At 39.9% G+C, this 17,241-nt stretch overlaps 1 protein-coding gene across 1 annotated transcript in view; it reads right to left on the minus strand.

The window, feature by feature from the left end:
* DNAH11 (dynein axonemal heavy chain 11) overlaps positions 1-17,241 on the minus strand; it is a 289,112-nt gene that overhangs the window by 25,709 nt on the left and 246,162 nt on the right. The window contains exons 67-74 of the mRNA XM_073333745.1: positions 17,010-17,174; positions 12,799-12,939; positions 11,833-12,003; positions 9,968-10,090; positions 9,236-9,429; positions 8,074-8,222; positions 6,957-7,084; positions 3,438-3,665 (exon numbers count right to left, since the gene is read on the minus strand). Of these exons, the coding sequence (XP_073189846.1) occupies positions 3,438-3,665; positions 6,957-7,084; positions 8,074-8,222; positions 9,236-9,429; positions 9,968-10,090; positions 11,833-12,003; positions 12,799-12,939; positions 17,010-17,174 (1,299 nt within the window). The remainder of the gene's footprint in view (positions 1-3,437; positions 3,666-6,956; positions 7,085-8,073; positions 8,223-9,235; positions 9,430-9,967; positions 10,091-11,832; positions 12,004-12,798; positions 12,940-17,009; positions 17,175-17,241) is intronic.

The raw sequence follows: 17,241 nt of genomic DNA on the forward strand, positions 1-17,241 counted from the left end.
CCTACCTGGGGCTGGCTATATAGTGTAATGAATGTTTTTTTAAAACTGCAGCTGCTCCTACTGAAATGTCAAATAACTTTACAAGAAACATAATAAAGACAGTAAGTACTTAACTTAGTCTTGATATACCTGCAAAGAGTCCGTAGCACAAAAGTTTGCCTCAACCACCACTGACTGACAACCATAAGAACATACAACTAGAGTTTCCTGTTGAAAATCTCACCTTTTTAAAAGATTTGAACTGGAATATCAATTTCTAAACAAGTGACCCATATCTTAATTTAGAGCAGAGTTAAATTAAAGTATCTCTTCAAATTTCAGGATGTCCTGTCTGTATGAGAACTATTTCTTACTGGATGCCTTTTCAACATCCCAGGATGAATAAAGATGTCAGAAAATCAAAGTTGCAATAATTTCTCCTTTGTGCCAGCTTTAAGATTCACGTTTCAGATAAACAACCCTCTTAGGCATAACGGCATTTCCCATTTTTGAAGACCTCACCATAGTTCAGTAATATTTTAGCTAAACAATTCCGTGAAACATACTTTTGCTAAAAACAGTCCTTGCCAATATATTTCAGCTTTCTATTAAAAAAAAATGCTGTGACGATGTATTATAAACAACTATATCGTTGTACAACAAAAATTGCCACTATAAAAACTGTCCGCTTAACCAAGAGTACACACAATTATTTCCCTTAGGAATCTTCCAGAATCTCCTCCTTCATTTCCTCTACCAGCCTCACATCACAACCGCCATTTCTCTGGCCCAGAAAACCTGACGTGGAGTTCTCTGTATTCTGTGTTGCCCAAAGGGGTTCCTTAGAACAGTGGCACTTAAAATTTTCACTCTCATGCCTCATTTTTATCGAGACAAATAACTTCAGGCCCTGCCTTCGTGTGTGCTAGATACAAAATTCCTGTGTATCAAATATTTGAATCACTAGAATACTAAAGTACAGTTATAATAGTCTTTACCTTGGCACATTTCAATGAGATGGATGAGCTTGATTCTGTAAGCACAGCTTACCCTGTTGTAGAAGGGCTAACCTGAACTGAAACTGGAAAGTGATCTACAAGTCCCCCCAGAGGAACAAACTCCAAGAGGAACAGGGTGTCAAGGAATGCTATTCTTCCATTTTTAAGTCCCCTTTCCCCTTACATCTCCTTGCTGGCAAGGCCCTGAGGCAGTTGGCCATTGCTTCCTCTTCCTATTCTTTCCTTCCCAGCAGTTTTAAAACATTTTTTTATACAGGTAAATAATGACAGCAAATCAATCAGCAAATACCCTTACTTGTATACAAGAACAGGAATTCATAAAAAGGGTATGCAGCCAGTTCCTAAACATTTGTGCACAAAAAAACCACATTGTGCCCAGCAAATTAAAAGAGTCATTTGAAATGGAGCAAATGTTCATAAATATTGTGTACTCAACCAATTCTACTTTTAGAGTAAGGTCAAATTCTTCACTAAGGCTTTTCTTTGGGGAAGAAATGGGACTACTAATGAACTCGTTATATACATTTTGTTGGGTTTTCTTTTTTTTGCGAGAAGGAATTTTTTTTTATAGTTTCAAAATAGAGTCAAAACAGTTGGCTCGCAAAAAAAAGGCTGTGACATTACAATCAGACTCAAAACTAAAGAAAAAGGCCACTAAATAAACTTGAAGTTACAATAAATAATAAAAATTAATTGTAGAGGCTATCAGTAAGAGAGTCAAGATATTGCATACAACAACAATCACTGTTTTCTGTCAATTTACAGTCATATTGCTGGCTTATGGCATGTACATTAACATGGATGATCAAGAATGTTACAAATATTAACATTAAAGGCAAGTGAAAGAGATGATTCATCTTAAGTACCTAATTCATCAACCTTGGAATTAATCTGTAAGGAAATAAGGGTTTTTGCTTCGTCATCATAAAAGAAAATAATATTCACCATATTTAAAAAGGAACAAGACTGAGGTTTAAAAAATTACCTGGAGGTCTCATTGTAGAGATTATCAATAGGTCTTATTGAAATTTAGTTTATGTAGTTTGAGTTTCTATAATTTACATAAATTCACCTAAATTAAGAAATACACAAACTTTTCAAGAACCAGAATTGCTGTTACATTGAAACAGATCGCCATTCACATGCCTTTCAGTTAAACAATCTACAGTAATACCAATTTACTATCACAGTAGCTAATGGTTTCCCCCATACTTGAGGAAGTGGTGGAGTGGCTGGCACAGGAGCCAGTGAAACTGTATAAACTAGATTTTTGTCTGTGGACTTTTCCCTGTACAACTTGACCAACTATGGCCAGAATACCTCTACTTTGTGCCAACTGAACTGTGCAAAGTCCCACTTACATACATGCCTGATGCTCAGCCTGGCCTTTGTCTGCTCAGCATGTGCATGGTACATTTCAGTCACAAGGCTTACATTATGCTGGCCTCCCATTGCCCCAGGGCTGTTTGACACACTAGGCAGCCATGCCTATTTTGTTGAAGTATTGTAGCAATCACTGTGGAGACTCTTCAAAATCTGGGGAATCCTAGACACTGGGGGACTCTGCAAGTGGTTCTTTAAGCCTGCCCTTTCTGTAATGTGCTGCTGGAACGAACAAGTATTACATAATATCCACTTTAAAAAAACGAAGTAGGGTGTCCAGACACAGTGACGCTCATAGATCTAACCAAAGAAGAAAAGTCCTTCTTGCCTCTTTCCAAGATTATACCACCCACACCAGCCTCCCTGCTCCCTCAAATCACCCTCAATCAACTCATCCATCCACCTCCGGAAGAGCTAGGGCTACCAAGGAAAAGAGATGGATGGATACATGCCACCTACTGATAATAGAGAAGGATACACCACCATGATTTGGGCTATAAAAATCTCTTTCTGAGAATTAAAAATACTACTCCTACTAAGATTATATGTAAGAATAATAAGATGATTATATGTAACAGGCACTGGCAGGAATTTGCAGCCGTGGGGGAGCTGTCAGTGGTTGGAAGACGTCACGATAGGAAAGGGGGAGCTGACATGGCACTCTTAGATCGCTAGTTGGGAGGCAGAGTATCAAATGCTGGGCCACAGCAACATTTCTCTGATGTTGAGGTAGCCAATACAGCTACATGTCTGATGTGCTGCTTCCTCACTGACAAAAGGAGAGCATTGTGTTGGTTAACCCTATACCACTACCTAATACTGGGAAATACCATCAGGGATAGTATCTGAAGCATTTTGCCCCATGATGATGGGAAATTGATTACAAGGAGGCAGGATAGGGCAGAGCTGGTTAGCCTTCTGTGACTTTTGTTTTCATATGGAATGGATATGGTGACCCCAGCAACAAGCTCCCAGCCCTGGTAGACTAGTTATTTACAAAAGTTTGTAGTAATTAAAAAAACCCAAACCCATAGATTATGTAAATGTTGTTCTTACCTGGTCAAAGTTATAGAGGGCAGCATGCAAATTAGCCAGCACCCCAGTAGGGGGTTCACTGGTAATTTTAATTGAGTTTTCTAGAATTCCTTGAGGGATGATATGTTCTTCTGGGGTTGGAGCTGGTTCAGCACTCATAAAGACTCGGAAATCCGAGTGGCTTCCTTTGCTGTATTGTTCAAGGAGTTTCTCCAAGGTCCCCAACCATTTGGCTACTAGATGAACGTTCTGTTGGAAAACATGTAACATATTCATTGTGAGATAAGAATAGGTTTATTATTTCAGATGTGAAGTATACACACACGGTAAAAATACCTTTAAAAATACTGTTAAGGCAGTTTCATGAAAAGGAACAGGCACTCAACTCCAAATGACATTTCACTATTAAATGAGCTGATGGTGCAGAAGCAGAAAAATTAAGGATTCTAAGAAGGACATCGGTTACATTAGCAGATACTTCACTAGCCTCTGAAGGTTTCAAGCCTTGATTTAGCAAGGCACTAAAACAAATGGTTAACTTTAAGCATATGAGTAATTTCACCCCTTATCAGCAATGCTCTTAAGCACATACTAAAGTGTTTTGTGAAACTGGGCCCTGTCATGGGGCAGCTGGTCCCTGTGAATAGACTGGGCTCACCTCCCCTGTGTCAGAGCAGGTGAGCCCAGGTGACCCTGTTGAAGGGGGAAGTGCTACACCTGGGGCTATAAAGGCCTGTCAAAGGGCAGGAAGAGGAGGAGTGATTAGGACACATTGTGCCTAGAAGAGGAACCCTAGAGGAGTGGCACTAACTCCAGTGGTGGCCTCTGGAGTAAGGGGCCAGGTGCCTAGGAAGGTTGCCCTGGAGCTGCCATTCCAGAAGAGCACCAGAGCTGAAGGAGGACTGGCTGAAGCAAAGGGAGTTGGCTGGGACTACAAAGCTGCCAGAAGCAGGATTACCAGAGATCCTAGGGAAGAGAGTCCACGAAACCCTAGGACAAAAGATGAGCGAAGGGACTGGTGTCTTGTTTGTTTATTGGCTTATGTTTGGACAATATACCTAAAGGAAAGAAGATTGGGTGTGGCAGTGTATGCCTCTCAGATATGGGAGAAGCCTTGTTGTGTCACAGATGGTGGAGAATGTGGGCATCTCAAATCCGTCTCAGATACTAGGGGGGAGGCAGTAAGGTGGATCTTTGGTGAAGAGAAAGCTGAGCCCAGGACATTGACTGTCCCATACCACATTTGGGTGGGTCAGAGGAAAAATGGAGGCTGCGATCTGCCTGTTAACAGGACAGCAGCAGCAGATGGCCATGGTACAGCAGCAACAAGAACAGCAGCAGCAGATGACCCAGATTCTGCTCATGTAATTGATGAAGAACCTGCAGAAACAGCAGGAGGCACAGTTCACCATTAAACAGAGGTGACAAGATGCCCCCTTTCAACAAGTGAGGTTACAGAACAGTTGGGCTAAGGAATGCCGGGCAACACGGTTGGTGATGGACCCATGAACTGGCTGGCCCCAGGCCTGCCAAAGCAGGGACCAAAACACAATCCCAAAGTCTTCCTCTGAATGTTTGAGAGAGTGGCAAGCAATGCAGGATGAGAAGGAGCAACCTGCAGCACCATTCCTAATGGGCAAAGCTCAGGCCATTTACCGAGCAATAAGCAAAGAGCAGGTGATCTCCTATCTGGCAGTGAAGGCAGCCATTCTGGATTGAGAGGGACTGACTCCAGAGGCCTAGAAACACTGGTTTCAGGTAGAACCATTTTCATGAGTGGCACGAAAATGCCATGAGTGGTGGCTCAGAAATTACAGGATCTCATGCCTCCATGGTTCTGCCAGCTGGAGAGAGAGATTCATGGACCAAATTGTCCTGGATCAATTCCTAAAGACTGTCCCCTTGGAAGCCAACAGCTGGGTGAGATGCTTTCAGCTGGCTGGGGAGGGAGACGCTGTTGAATGGGCAGAGGCCGCCTTTGAGGCCAAGAGAGACAAGCAGCCAGGGCAGGATGGTAAACTGAGGGGAAGCCAAAGGTGGTGGCCCAGGGAAGCTCTCAAAGGGAAAATTCTCAAATGGCCAAAAATGGGGTAATGTACAAGAGCTACGGGGGCGGGGGGGGCGGCGGCGGGGGGGTAGTCCCACAGTCTAGTAGAAGCCCTCAAGGTGGTGGCTGAGGGGGACGCTTTGTATGCTTCAGGTGTGACCAGCCTGGGCATATTAGACAAGAATGGTGTGCCATTTTCTAGGTTGTTAGACTACAAAAGCACCAAGAGCGGAAGAGCTGAAAAGCACTATATCACCAAAAGCTATCTGAGCCTTGACTTTTGATACCCAAGGCTTCAGAGATGTGCCATGGCTGAAACTGAGCTGCCCTCATTACCCCTGCTTCTAGGCCTGCGCCTGTGAGGTGCTGAGTACTCTTGAATTCCGTTGAAATCCACCACTTTTCAGATCCTTCTCTCTCTGTTTTCTCAGATAATACCATTGTTTACTTAGTAAGAACTGTATCAATATTAGCTGAACGGTACAACTCCTGGTAGATAAGCTTGAATAGCTCACTGGTAAAGCAGGTTGAAAAAATGGTGACAATGTTATAATTAAAATCTCAATTTAAAAAAAAAATTGTCTCTGTTTCAGTACAGTGCCTAGCACAATGTGGCCGTGACCTCAGTTGGGGCCTTTAGTCACTACTATTTTTCATTTTATTACAAGAACAGCTAAACAGCAGCTAACGTTTGTAGCAGATAATTAGGTTGACAAGGTGATGCAGTGCTGATGGTGTAAAAATAGAATTGGAAGGAATAATATGGCTCCCCCAATATCTTTTATTGGCAAGGCCTGGAACCTACACTTCCCGTAGTGTTTCAGGACAATGTGGCCATTTTATATATTAGCACACTATACAATATAATGTAAAACTGCTGGTCACAGCACCTTGTGTTAGTGATACTAACAATCTCATTGCTCCTGTCAACTTCTGTGGCTGCACCAAGAATGATAGTTCACCAGGGTGTTGTAAAGAGCTTTTTGTTTGTTGCAGAGAGTGGATTCTCCATTCACACAATGCTAGCCAAAGCTGCTACTGCTATCTCTGAAGAGCAGCACTCCAGTGCTGATTATACAGCTTCCCAAGGGCTAGGTATTCTAAATTTTATTAGAAGACTCCATTATGGCGTACTCAATGGAACAAGAGTTCTTAATTATGTAGGAGAAGAGTGTTCCTGAGGACATAATCATGCCTAGCCATAGGGAGCCTTCTTGTATTATCTTTCCTGGCCTCACTGGGAATACAAAGGTAGTGCTTGTAAATGTGAGGGTAAAGGCATAATGCCATATACACACAATACATGTGAACATTTACCTTGCCTTTTGCAAAGGCAAAAGAAAAACAAAATGTTCTGTTTGTGGCGTTTTTGAATTCCACAGAAAGTTGTTCCTTGTTGGACAATCCTTACCTTGCAGTCACTTCGCTAGCAAACACAGCCATTCACCTAACTGAGTGCACAGATATCATCTATTGTGCTCTTTAACACTTACTTGGAGAATGACCCAATGCCCATGTGTAGCAGCCTCCTCTAGTGCCTCTTCTGCCACCATCTCTTGACCTTGTCCTAAAGAGATATTATGGAATTTTCCAGAGTCGATAGTAAACCCAAGTTTTTTTCCTATAAGGGAAGTGGCGGGGGTAGGAAACGAACAGAGCAGAAAGGGGAAAAAATGATAACATCTCATTAATTCCACTATCGCTGGGGCAATATTCATTAGTTCTTCTGAAGCACTTCACTAAACCCTTACAATTTCAACAAGCAAAATTGCGAGCTTTCAACAGCAGCCTTATTGCTGGTATTAGAAAAAGCCTGCAGAAATCTGTTCCCTTGGTTTTAAGATAATGAACCTTTTGACATTTTGACAGATGTTAGGCATTGTTAACTGAGCTTTAGAAACTCTTACAGGGGGTACAAAGCAATTCCCTTATAAAAAAGGAGCAACATGTGGTAGATATCACATCAGTTTTTTAACCGATTGGTTCAGTGGGTAAATGCACAAGCCTCTCACCTTGTGGGGCCTGAGTTTAAATTGAGCACAGTCAGGTCACAGCTGTATTAACCTGGTATTCTCAGTATAGTCTGTGGGGAATAGTAATCCTAAGCATAAAGCGACAGTGCTTTACACAATTGAATATAGTTTGTATAATGACCATTATTTAGTCACAGAGGGCACAAGATTACATGAGCATGGAGAAAATTGCCCTCTGGCTCTCATCTAGTCAAAAGGTAGAAAATGGTACAAAAGAAACTTGCATTATGCCAAGCAGAGGAATGTTCAGTCTAAAAATTTCTTCATACTATAGTGCTAATAGCCTTGCACTTTTCATCCACTCCATTTACCACAAATAGGTGGGGGGTGGGAAACTTCACAATTTAACTCTTTTGTTAAAAATAAACCCAGTCCAACTTTGTCATATTAATTTCTATTCTTTTATGATGACACATTGTTTTGGTTTTCTTTAAGATTTTAAAATTTAGGACCCAATCCTGCTCCCTTTAAACGAAAGCCCAAAGTCCCATAGTCCTCATTGGCAGCAGGATTGGGCCTATAGATATTTTCTCTCCTTCTTCTGTGCAAGCACAACTCCCATTGAAAACAGACTCACCAAGTGTCTCCATATCTTTAAGAGGGTCTACTCCAGGGAAGAGGATGAAAAACACTGGAGTCGCTGGACTGCTCTCTTCATATGATTTTGCTAAGTCCATCCTGGTGCTCTCCACATACTTGGAACCTAGTTTTTCCTCCACAAAGTTTCTATATAAATATAAAGTATAAACTGAAGACACCAAGAATATCCACAATTACAGATTTAGGTCCTGTATTCTTCTCAGACTACATAACCTGCTGCTACTAGGCTAGCAGCAGTTTCATTAAAGAAAATTGTCAGGGAAGCAAGGGAGGGAAGGGCAGCCAGGTGGTAAAGAGGGTACAGAAAAATCTGGCATATGTCTGTTCAGGAAAGGGGACAATGACTATGTGATAGAAAGAACAACTAGGCACAGCAAGTAATCAGTTAGGGAATGCTTCTTCCTAGGAAGGTGTGAGCACGGGTAGCATACAGTGGTGCTGGCACAATGTGTATAGCGGGGGTGCTGAAAGCCACTGTACAAAACTTCAAATCCAATATATAATGGAAACCACTTCAAGCCAGGGGCCGCTGCCATGCCCACAGCACCCCTAGTTCCAGCACCTATGGTAGTATAGCTGGTAGGGTTTGGGCAGTCGGGCGAAAGGTACTATTCTTTGGGAGGCAAGGGATTTAAAAAAAAATCAGAGGGTTTGGATAAGTATACAAGGCTGACATTTTTTGAGGATCACAGATTTTTAAAAAAGAGTGAAATGGAGAATTACCATCCCATGAGTCTAACTGCTATCCCTAGAAAAAGAATGAATATTGAGAGAGAAATATGACTAAAAAGTGGGCAGTCAGCAGCAAGGATTTTTTTTTTAATGATAAATGAGCCACTCCTTGTGGCTCAGGGCACATGTATAGAATCTAACAAAATCACCAATCTATAAATAAGTAAGCCAATTCCCTATAAACAGTCAATCTGATCCCACCACCTTCTCACAAATACCTGAAAAAGAATAGATAGGCCTTGTACTATTGCCACAAAGGCCAATAATCAATAATCTCAGACTCTGACTGACCAGCTAGCTTGTAAATTAGATTCCTATAATTGAAAATTTCATCACAGTGGGCTACACATCCAATAAGCCATCTTCACATGTGGTTCCATGGATACACACAATGTCAAAGACCGTACCTAAGAGCATAGGTCATTCTATCTGGGCGCAGTGCCCTCAGTATGATAAGTTTCTGAAGAGAGCTTTTGTTTTTCCATTCCTGTGGAAACTTTTCCTTTTCTGGGCATTCTGAGTCCACCCATTTCTTCCATCTTTTAGCAGACCCTTCGATATCTCTGTCTAACCCTCGGAACTCATCCATTAGAGCAATGGCCTGGAACACACCAAACACACACATGGGTGATATGCCCATGACATATAGTTGGGGTGATAATGAAATACTTTTTACTAATAATATTTACTAGTAATATTATTTGACACCTATGACCTAATTTAAAGCGCAGTTTATACGTACAGCCTATATGAATAAATGTTTTTTTGTAAAAGACTATGCCATTTCATATCTCCATACAATCTGCTTACAGTTAAATACCCAGTTACCACACACTGTAACACATAAGATTAGGTTTTTCTGAGAGTAAGGAGCTGTGTGAAGATTAGAATTACGTTCTTGGAGGAATACAGAGATTATAGAAAATCAGCATTTCCACATGAAATCAATATATGTTTCTATCATCTCAGGGGAAAAAACGTTAAAATGCAAGGATAACTCATTCAACAGCACTGCAAGTTGTATTAACATTTAATATGGAATATATGACTTTATCTGACATTATCTAGCTCTAGAAGGTCTCCAGAAATAACATAAAATAAGATTTGGAACTGAAAAGCAATTCTCCAATTAAACCTACTTTAACGGCACTCCATGACTGAGGAGTCAAAAAGTCAACCGGACTCTTGAGTGTGTGTTCGACTGTGAATCGAAGCAGGAAATCCAATTCAAGGAGTTCTATCTCTTTACTTCTCAGCAGAATCTTGACAGCATACAAAATTGAAAAAGGTCATCAGGTTTACTTGGCAGTCACTTGTGACTTAAAGCATTTACCACGCAACAGACATTATTGAATAGGCAGCATAAAGCACTGAAAATTCTGGTGACTGAATCTTCTGTAGCTCTAATAGAAGAATTTAGCTTGAGCCAATTATTTTAAAATAAGGAATAGAAATACATTATAAAAGAAGTAATGGAGTGAGGTCAATTCCTGGACCTTCATTATTCACAAAGCTAATAGATTATGCTTTCAACCTTAGCCCTGTGTTTGTAGTACACACTGCAGAACTTGCCTCAGACTGTTAGACACCAAAAACCCCCACCAGTAACCTCTGAACTAAATAATTTTGCAGAAGTTAAAGTTGTCATTATGCTCTATGCTAGCAGTAGCACCCAAGTCCTTGCATTTTTTAAAAATAGCTAGATTACAATAGTAACTATGATTTATGATTCTTTAGCTAGAGTAAAAAGAGTTATTTGAAAAAAATAAAATAAAGCCATAGTCCTTAAAGATCAGAGTTATTCTGGGCTTCGATTGTGCAAGATTTTTTTTTTTCAATAACACTAATGAAGTGGCTAAGGAAACCTGAGTTCCATACCACTCCCTACATTTGTCCTCCACCCCCTTTAAACACATATTGAGGGACAGGAAGTTCACACTTGTCAGAGTCATTGTTCTAGGCTCTCTTCAGACTCAGGGAGACCACAATGACTCACATTTGGAATGTTTTTTTGCAAAGAGAAGGAATGGTAACTTTTTTTTTTTTAAATAAAATCTTAACCTGCAGAAGTTAAACATGTCAGGAATACCACAAAACTATATCAGGGGAGACAAATCTAGCCCATAGGTTGAATGTACAATAAAAATCTTGAATTCAAATGTATCTTTAACAAAATGCCTACCACCACCACCTGTGTTCTCTCTCCTCCCCTTGCACACTGTGAAGAATGGGAATTATGTGTACTAATTTTATGAATGTTAGAATCTGTGGATAACTCTCTACCCCGAGAGTTAATTCCAGCTGGATCTCTCCCCAGCTACCCAGGAATCCAGCAATGACTAATTCATTTCCTAGTGCTCAGACGGACAATACAGTGAATTCACTGTTGGAAGACTACCTCCTATCACCTCTGGAGAAATGCATCAGAAATCTGACCAGGTTCAGGAGACCTTCTCAAAACCTCAGGTCTTCAGGCTGGAACTCTTGAACAAAGGAACTTTGAAATGGATAAAAGATAGCCTGTGACCCAAGAATCTCACACACGTGCTGACTGGGGGACCAGATTGTCAGAAAGGCAAACGATGTAAGGGGTGTAACCTGTCTCACCCAGCCCCAAGATCAGGGACTGATGGGTCAAGCAAGACAGCAGGACCTACTTATTATTTACTTGTATCCTACCTGGCCTGAATCTTTATATACAGTCTCATCCCAAAATCAAAAGATATTTTTATTACTTGGAGAATCTCTGCTATAAGTGCCAAACTCTACACAACCATACCTAGGGAACGGCAAGCAGCACTTCCATAATTTTCATCCCTATAACGTACTCAGAGGAGTAGAACAACAAAGAAAATAAAGGCCTACATAAAATAGCTGTGGAAGATAATATTATTTATATTGCAGTAGCATTCACAGTATGTTAGGTGCTCTACAACCACAGCACCTATTGTTTTACCTATAAACCACACTCTTCACCACTACTGCCTGAATTTTTTTCCCTCACCTGAAACGTTGTCTGGGCTAGGAAGGTGAGTTTATCCTTTTCAAAAAGTCCCTGACTGGTGTAAAGGAAGGCAGAGTATGTAATAGCTTCTATCAGGTTGGTGATGCGACCCTGCAGATCCTCTGATGCTTCAGCCCGATCAATTGCTTTATGGAAGACTGTGTTGAAGGCCTAATGAGAGGTAGGATCACATTATTTTTAAAAGGATTTTTGTTTGTTTTAAGAGCAATTTAATAGAGTCCAATGTAAAGCTTTTCAAAGTAAGTGCCTGAGCTGTATAAAATGGAGACACTGCACAAGATCACCTCCCTCCCACCGAAATAGTATGCATGGAGAGTGTTTTCTTGAAGGGGGTAGGGGGGAGAAAATGGTTGGGGATCACAAACAGCAACATTTTTCAGTCTACTCATTTAACTCAGGAGCAAACAACCTATGCTGATTGACTCCACCAATCTTTCCCGCCCACTGGACATCCTAAAACCGACACATTCCCTCAAAGTGAGAAGGCTGGTGGTTTCAAGGAAGGAGACTTTCCATCCTCAGCCAAAAGAAAAGGAGTACTTGTGGCACCTTAGAGACTAACCAATTTATTAGAGCATAAGCTTTCGTGAGCTACAGCTCACTTTATCAGATGCATATCAGCCAGTCACTTTTAGTACATTTATTGTAACACATTGTTTAGTGAATGCTTCAAATCTCTCTATTCACTTGGCCTTGCAGGAAGATTTAACAAAAATAAGGTAAGTATTACTCACATAAATCAGAATGTAAACATCTGACGAGAGATTATTGGGAAGTTCAATATTGTGAGGAATTGGTGGGAAAACGCACAACCCTCTCTCTTGCACACAAACACCCCTTACATAGCAAAATATTAATAGCTGATACAAATATAAAAGGTTGCTAATTGCTGGAATCAAACCCCCATGCTTGTTCTTTTGTATCACGCCAGAAATAAAGCTTTACCTTCAGTGAGAACTGATAGATGGGGTTGATTTTGCCCAGATCATTAACAACAAAGTAAAGAAGAGACGCTCTCAAAGCTGCTGGTCTGTAATACTCTCGGGCCTCATTAATTTTAACTTCATTCTTTTTTGCTTCAGCTACCTGTAGGATGATAGTTATCTAGTTCAGTGTGATAGTTATGACCGATTTAAAAATGATCTGAATAATTAAGGGGTGATATAAAGAGAAAAGTTGTATTGGCATAGCTATGTCTCTCAGGAGTGTGAAAAATCTATATCCCTAAGAGAACAGAATTCTTCCATCAATCTAGTTATCAACTCTTGGGGAGGTGGACTACCTCTCCCATCACTGTAGTATCTACACTGAAGCGCTACAGTTGTGCTGCTGTAGCATGTTAAGTATAGACATAGCCTAAGTCACACATACGTAATTGACAAATTCTTAACTGCAAAGTGAGAAAAGCAACATGGATACAGCCTGGAAAGCTGACATATCTGAAACAATAAAAACTGTTTGGCACATGTAGATTTAAACTAGACACTCTGCTCCAGCCTTGTTGGCTAGAAATCAGAGTTGATTTGATCTTCTTTACTATATATTACTATAATTTTAAACCAGCAGTTTAAGAGAAGTTATTATGTCAGTGGTGTGAGTTTTATATTTGTTTTCTTGATGCAGAAAGGTTGGTTGCATGATGACACTATAAACTTGCCTTTATTTTATTAAGGAACTTATTAATCAAGCCCATTATCATCAAGCTAGAAGTCTAAATACTAAGGTGGGTGACCTTGAGTGCCTGGTATTAAATGAGGATATTGTTATAATATGCACCACAGAAACTTGGTGGCATGATGATAATCAATAGGATATGGTAATACCAGGGTACAAAATATATAGGAATGACAGAGTAGGTCATGTTGGTGGAGGAGTGGCATTATATGTGAAAGAAAGAATAGAGTGAAATAAATCTTAAATGAATCAAATTGTACCACAGAATCTCTATGGATAGAAATTCCATGCTTGAATAATAGGAATATATCAGTAGGAAAATACTACCAATCATGTGAGCAGGACGGTGATGGTGATTGTGAAATGCTCTGGGAGGCTGAGTTTTCTATTTTTATAGCATTTCTAATAATAATGGGAGATTTCAACTATTCCCATAATGAATGGGTATATGTTACCTCAGGACTGGAAGCAGACAGAAAGTTTCTTGACACCATAAGTGACTGCTTCTTGGGACAGCTAATCCTGAAATCCACAAGAGGAGGCAATTCTTGATTTAGTCCTAAGTGCAGCACAGGATTTGGTCCCAGAGATGAAATATAGCTAAACTGCCTGGTAATAGCAACCATAGCATAATTAAATCCTTGTTGTGGGGGAACACCAAAGAAGTCCACCACAGTAGCACTTAGGAAAGGGAACTATACAAAAATAAGGAAGCTAGTTAAATGGAAATTACGAGGTACAGTCACAAAAGTGAAATGCCTGCAAGCTGCATGGAAACTTTTTAAAAAACATCATAATAGAGACTCAAAAGAAATGTATACCTCAAATTAAAAAACATAGCAAAAGGACTGAAAAGTGCCACCATGACTAAAAAATAAAGTAAAAGTCATGCTTAAAAATTGGAAGTAAAATTCTACTGAGGAAAATAGAATGGAGCATAAACTCTGGCAAGTCAAATGTAAAAGTAAAAATTAGGCAGTCAAAAAAAGAATGTGAAGAGCAACTAACAAAAGACTTAAAAACTAACAACGATTTTTTTTAAAGTACATCAGAAGCAGAAATACTGCCAAACAATCAGTGGGGCCACTGGACGATTGATGTGCTGAAGGAGCACTCAAGGAAGATAAGGTCATTGCAGAGAAGCTAAAGGAATTATTTGCACCAGTCTTCACTGCAGAGGATGTGAGGGAGATTCCCACACATGGGCCATTCTTTTTCGGTGATATATCTGAGGAACCGTCTCAGATTGAGGTGTCAATAGGGCTGGTTTTGGAACAAATTGATAAATTAAATAATAATAAGTCACCAGGACCAGATGGTATTCACCCAAGAATTCTGAAGGAACTCAAATATGAAATTGCAGAATTATGAACTCTGGGATATAACCTATCATTTAAATCAGCTTCTCTACCAGAGGACTGGAGGATAGCTAATGACACACCAATTTTTTTTTTAAAAGGCTCCAGAGGTAATCCTGGCAATTATAGGCTGGTAATCCTAACTTCAGTACCAGGCAAATTGGTTGAAACTATAGAAAAAACCCCCTAGAATTACCAGACACATGAATGAACACAATTTGTGGGCAGAGTCAACACAGCTTTTGTAAAGGGAAATCATGCCTCACCAATCTATTAGAATTCTTTGAGTGATGGGGGAGGTGCGGGTGTCAAAACAAACATGTGGACACAGGAGATCCAGTGCATAAAATTTACTTGGAATTTCAGAAAGCTTTTGAGGAGGTCCCTCATCAAAGGCTCTTAAGCAAAGTAAGCAGTCATGGGATAAGAAGGAAGGTCCTCCTAGGGATCAATTTAAAAGACAGGAAACAAAGGATTAGAATAAACGGTCAGTTTTCAGAATGGAGAGAGATGAATAATGATGTCCCTCAGGAATCTGTACTGGGACCAGTTCTGTTCAACACATTCATAAATTATTAGAAAAAGGGGTAAGCAGCAAGGTGGCAAAATTTGCAGATAATGCAAAATTACTCAAGATAGTTAAGCCCGAAGCAGACTGCAAAGATTTGTAAAGGGATCTCACAAAACTGGGTGAATGGGCAACAAAATGACTAGTGTAATTCAGTGTTGATAAATGCAAAGTAATGCACATTGGAAAACATAATCCCAAAATGATAGGATCTAAACTAGCAGTTACCACTCGAAAAAGAGATCTTGGAATTATTGTGGATAGTTCACTGAAAACATCTTCTCAATATGCAGCAGCAGTCTAAAAAGCTAACCGAATGTTAGGAACCATTAGGAAAGGAATAGATGATAAGACAGAAAATATCATAATGCCACTATATAAATCCAAGGTACGCCCACACTTTGCATACTACATGCAGTTCTGGTCATTCCATCTCAAAAAACATATTAGAATTGGGAAAGGTACAGGGAAGAGCAACAAAAATTATTAAAGGTATGGAGCATCTTCCATGTAAGAAGAGACTAAAAAGACTGGGACTTTTTGGCTTGGAAAATAGATGACTAACTGGGAATATGACAGAGGTCTATAAAATTGTGAATGGTGTGGAGAAAGTGAATAAGGAAGTGTTATTTACTTCTTCACATTGCAGAACAACCAGTGGTCACCTAATAAAATTAATGATCAGCAAGTTTAAAACAAATAGAAGGAAGTACTTCTTTATACAACGCACAACCAGTTGAACTCGTTGCGAAGGGATGTTCTGAAGGCCCAAACTATAGCAGGGTTAAAAAAAGAATTAGATAAATTCATTGAGAATAGGTGCATCGATGGCTAGTAGCCAAGATGGTCAAGGATGAAACCTCATGCTCTCGGTGTCCATAGCTTCTGATTGCCAGAAGCTGGGCATGGGTGACAGGATGGATCACTTGACAATTGCCTGTTCTGTTCATTCCCTCTGGAACACCTGGCATTGGCCATCGTTGGATACAGGATACTGGATTAGATGGAGCATTAGTCTGACCTAGTATGGTCATTCTTATCTCTAGCTAGTCTGTTAATTCGTCTTAGAGGAAGCAAATAGTGAGAAAAACTACTTGAAAGCAGGTTTCTTAGATTTTGAAATGATTTTGGATTCAGCCACATTCACATCCTTTTGCATTTCCATGAGCTTTCATACATATAGACCGTCCATTCATTTAAATGTTAGGGAATGGCAGTTCTTTTTGAGAATACCCGTATTCATTTGTGACAAATGATAATACACACAAATATGTTTAACCACAATTCATGTTACTAATGCTCATCCTGTTTATGAAGTTTCAGGCATCCAACCAGAGAGCAAAAATTATACCATGTGATTTATGTGACCAGTCACATGCCACTAATATAGTCATTGCATATAAAACATTTACCAAAAAACTAAGCATAACAGCAACATTAAAACAAAACAAAGTCTACTTGTGGATAATTCTAAAAAACCCTCATTTTAAAATATGTAATTAATTTGAATTTTACAGGTAACTTTTAAAACTAATAAAAGAACAAATTGTTACTGCCTTGTGCTCTATTTCTGCAGCTGTCGACTTTGTTGATTCAAGTTTCTCTACCAGTTCCGTGTCACCCAAGAAACTACTCTCAGCAGCTGACAGACGAAGCAAAAGATCATCCTCCAGGTGCTTCAGCTCAATCTTGAAATCATTCTGCTGCTTGGTCAGGAGAGACTAACAAAGGGAATGAAAAATTTAAAACAACAGCAACAAAGGATGACCATCTGTTTTGCAGAATCTT

Source organism: Lepidochelys kempii, chromosome 2 (genome assembly GCF_965140265.1).
Source record: "Lepidochelys kempii isolate rLepKem1 chromosome 2, rLepKem1.hap2, whole genome shotgun sequence".
In the NCBI taxonomy this organism is placed as follows: domain Eukaryota; kingdom Metazoa; phylum Chordata; order Testudines; family Cheloniidae; genus Lepidochelys; species Lepidochelys kempii.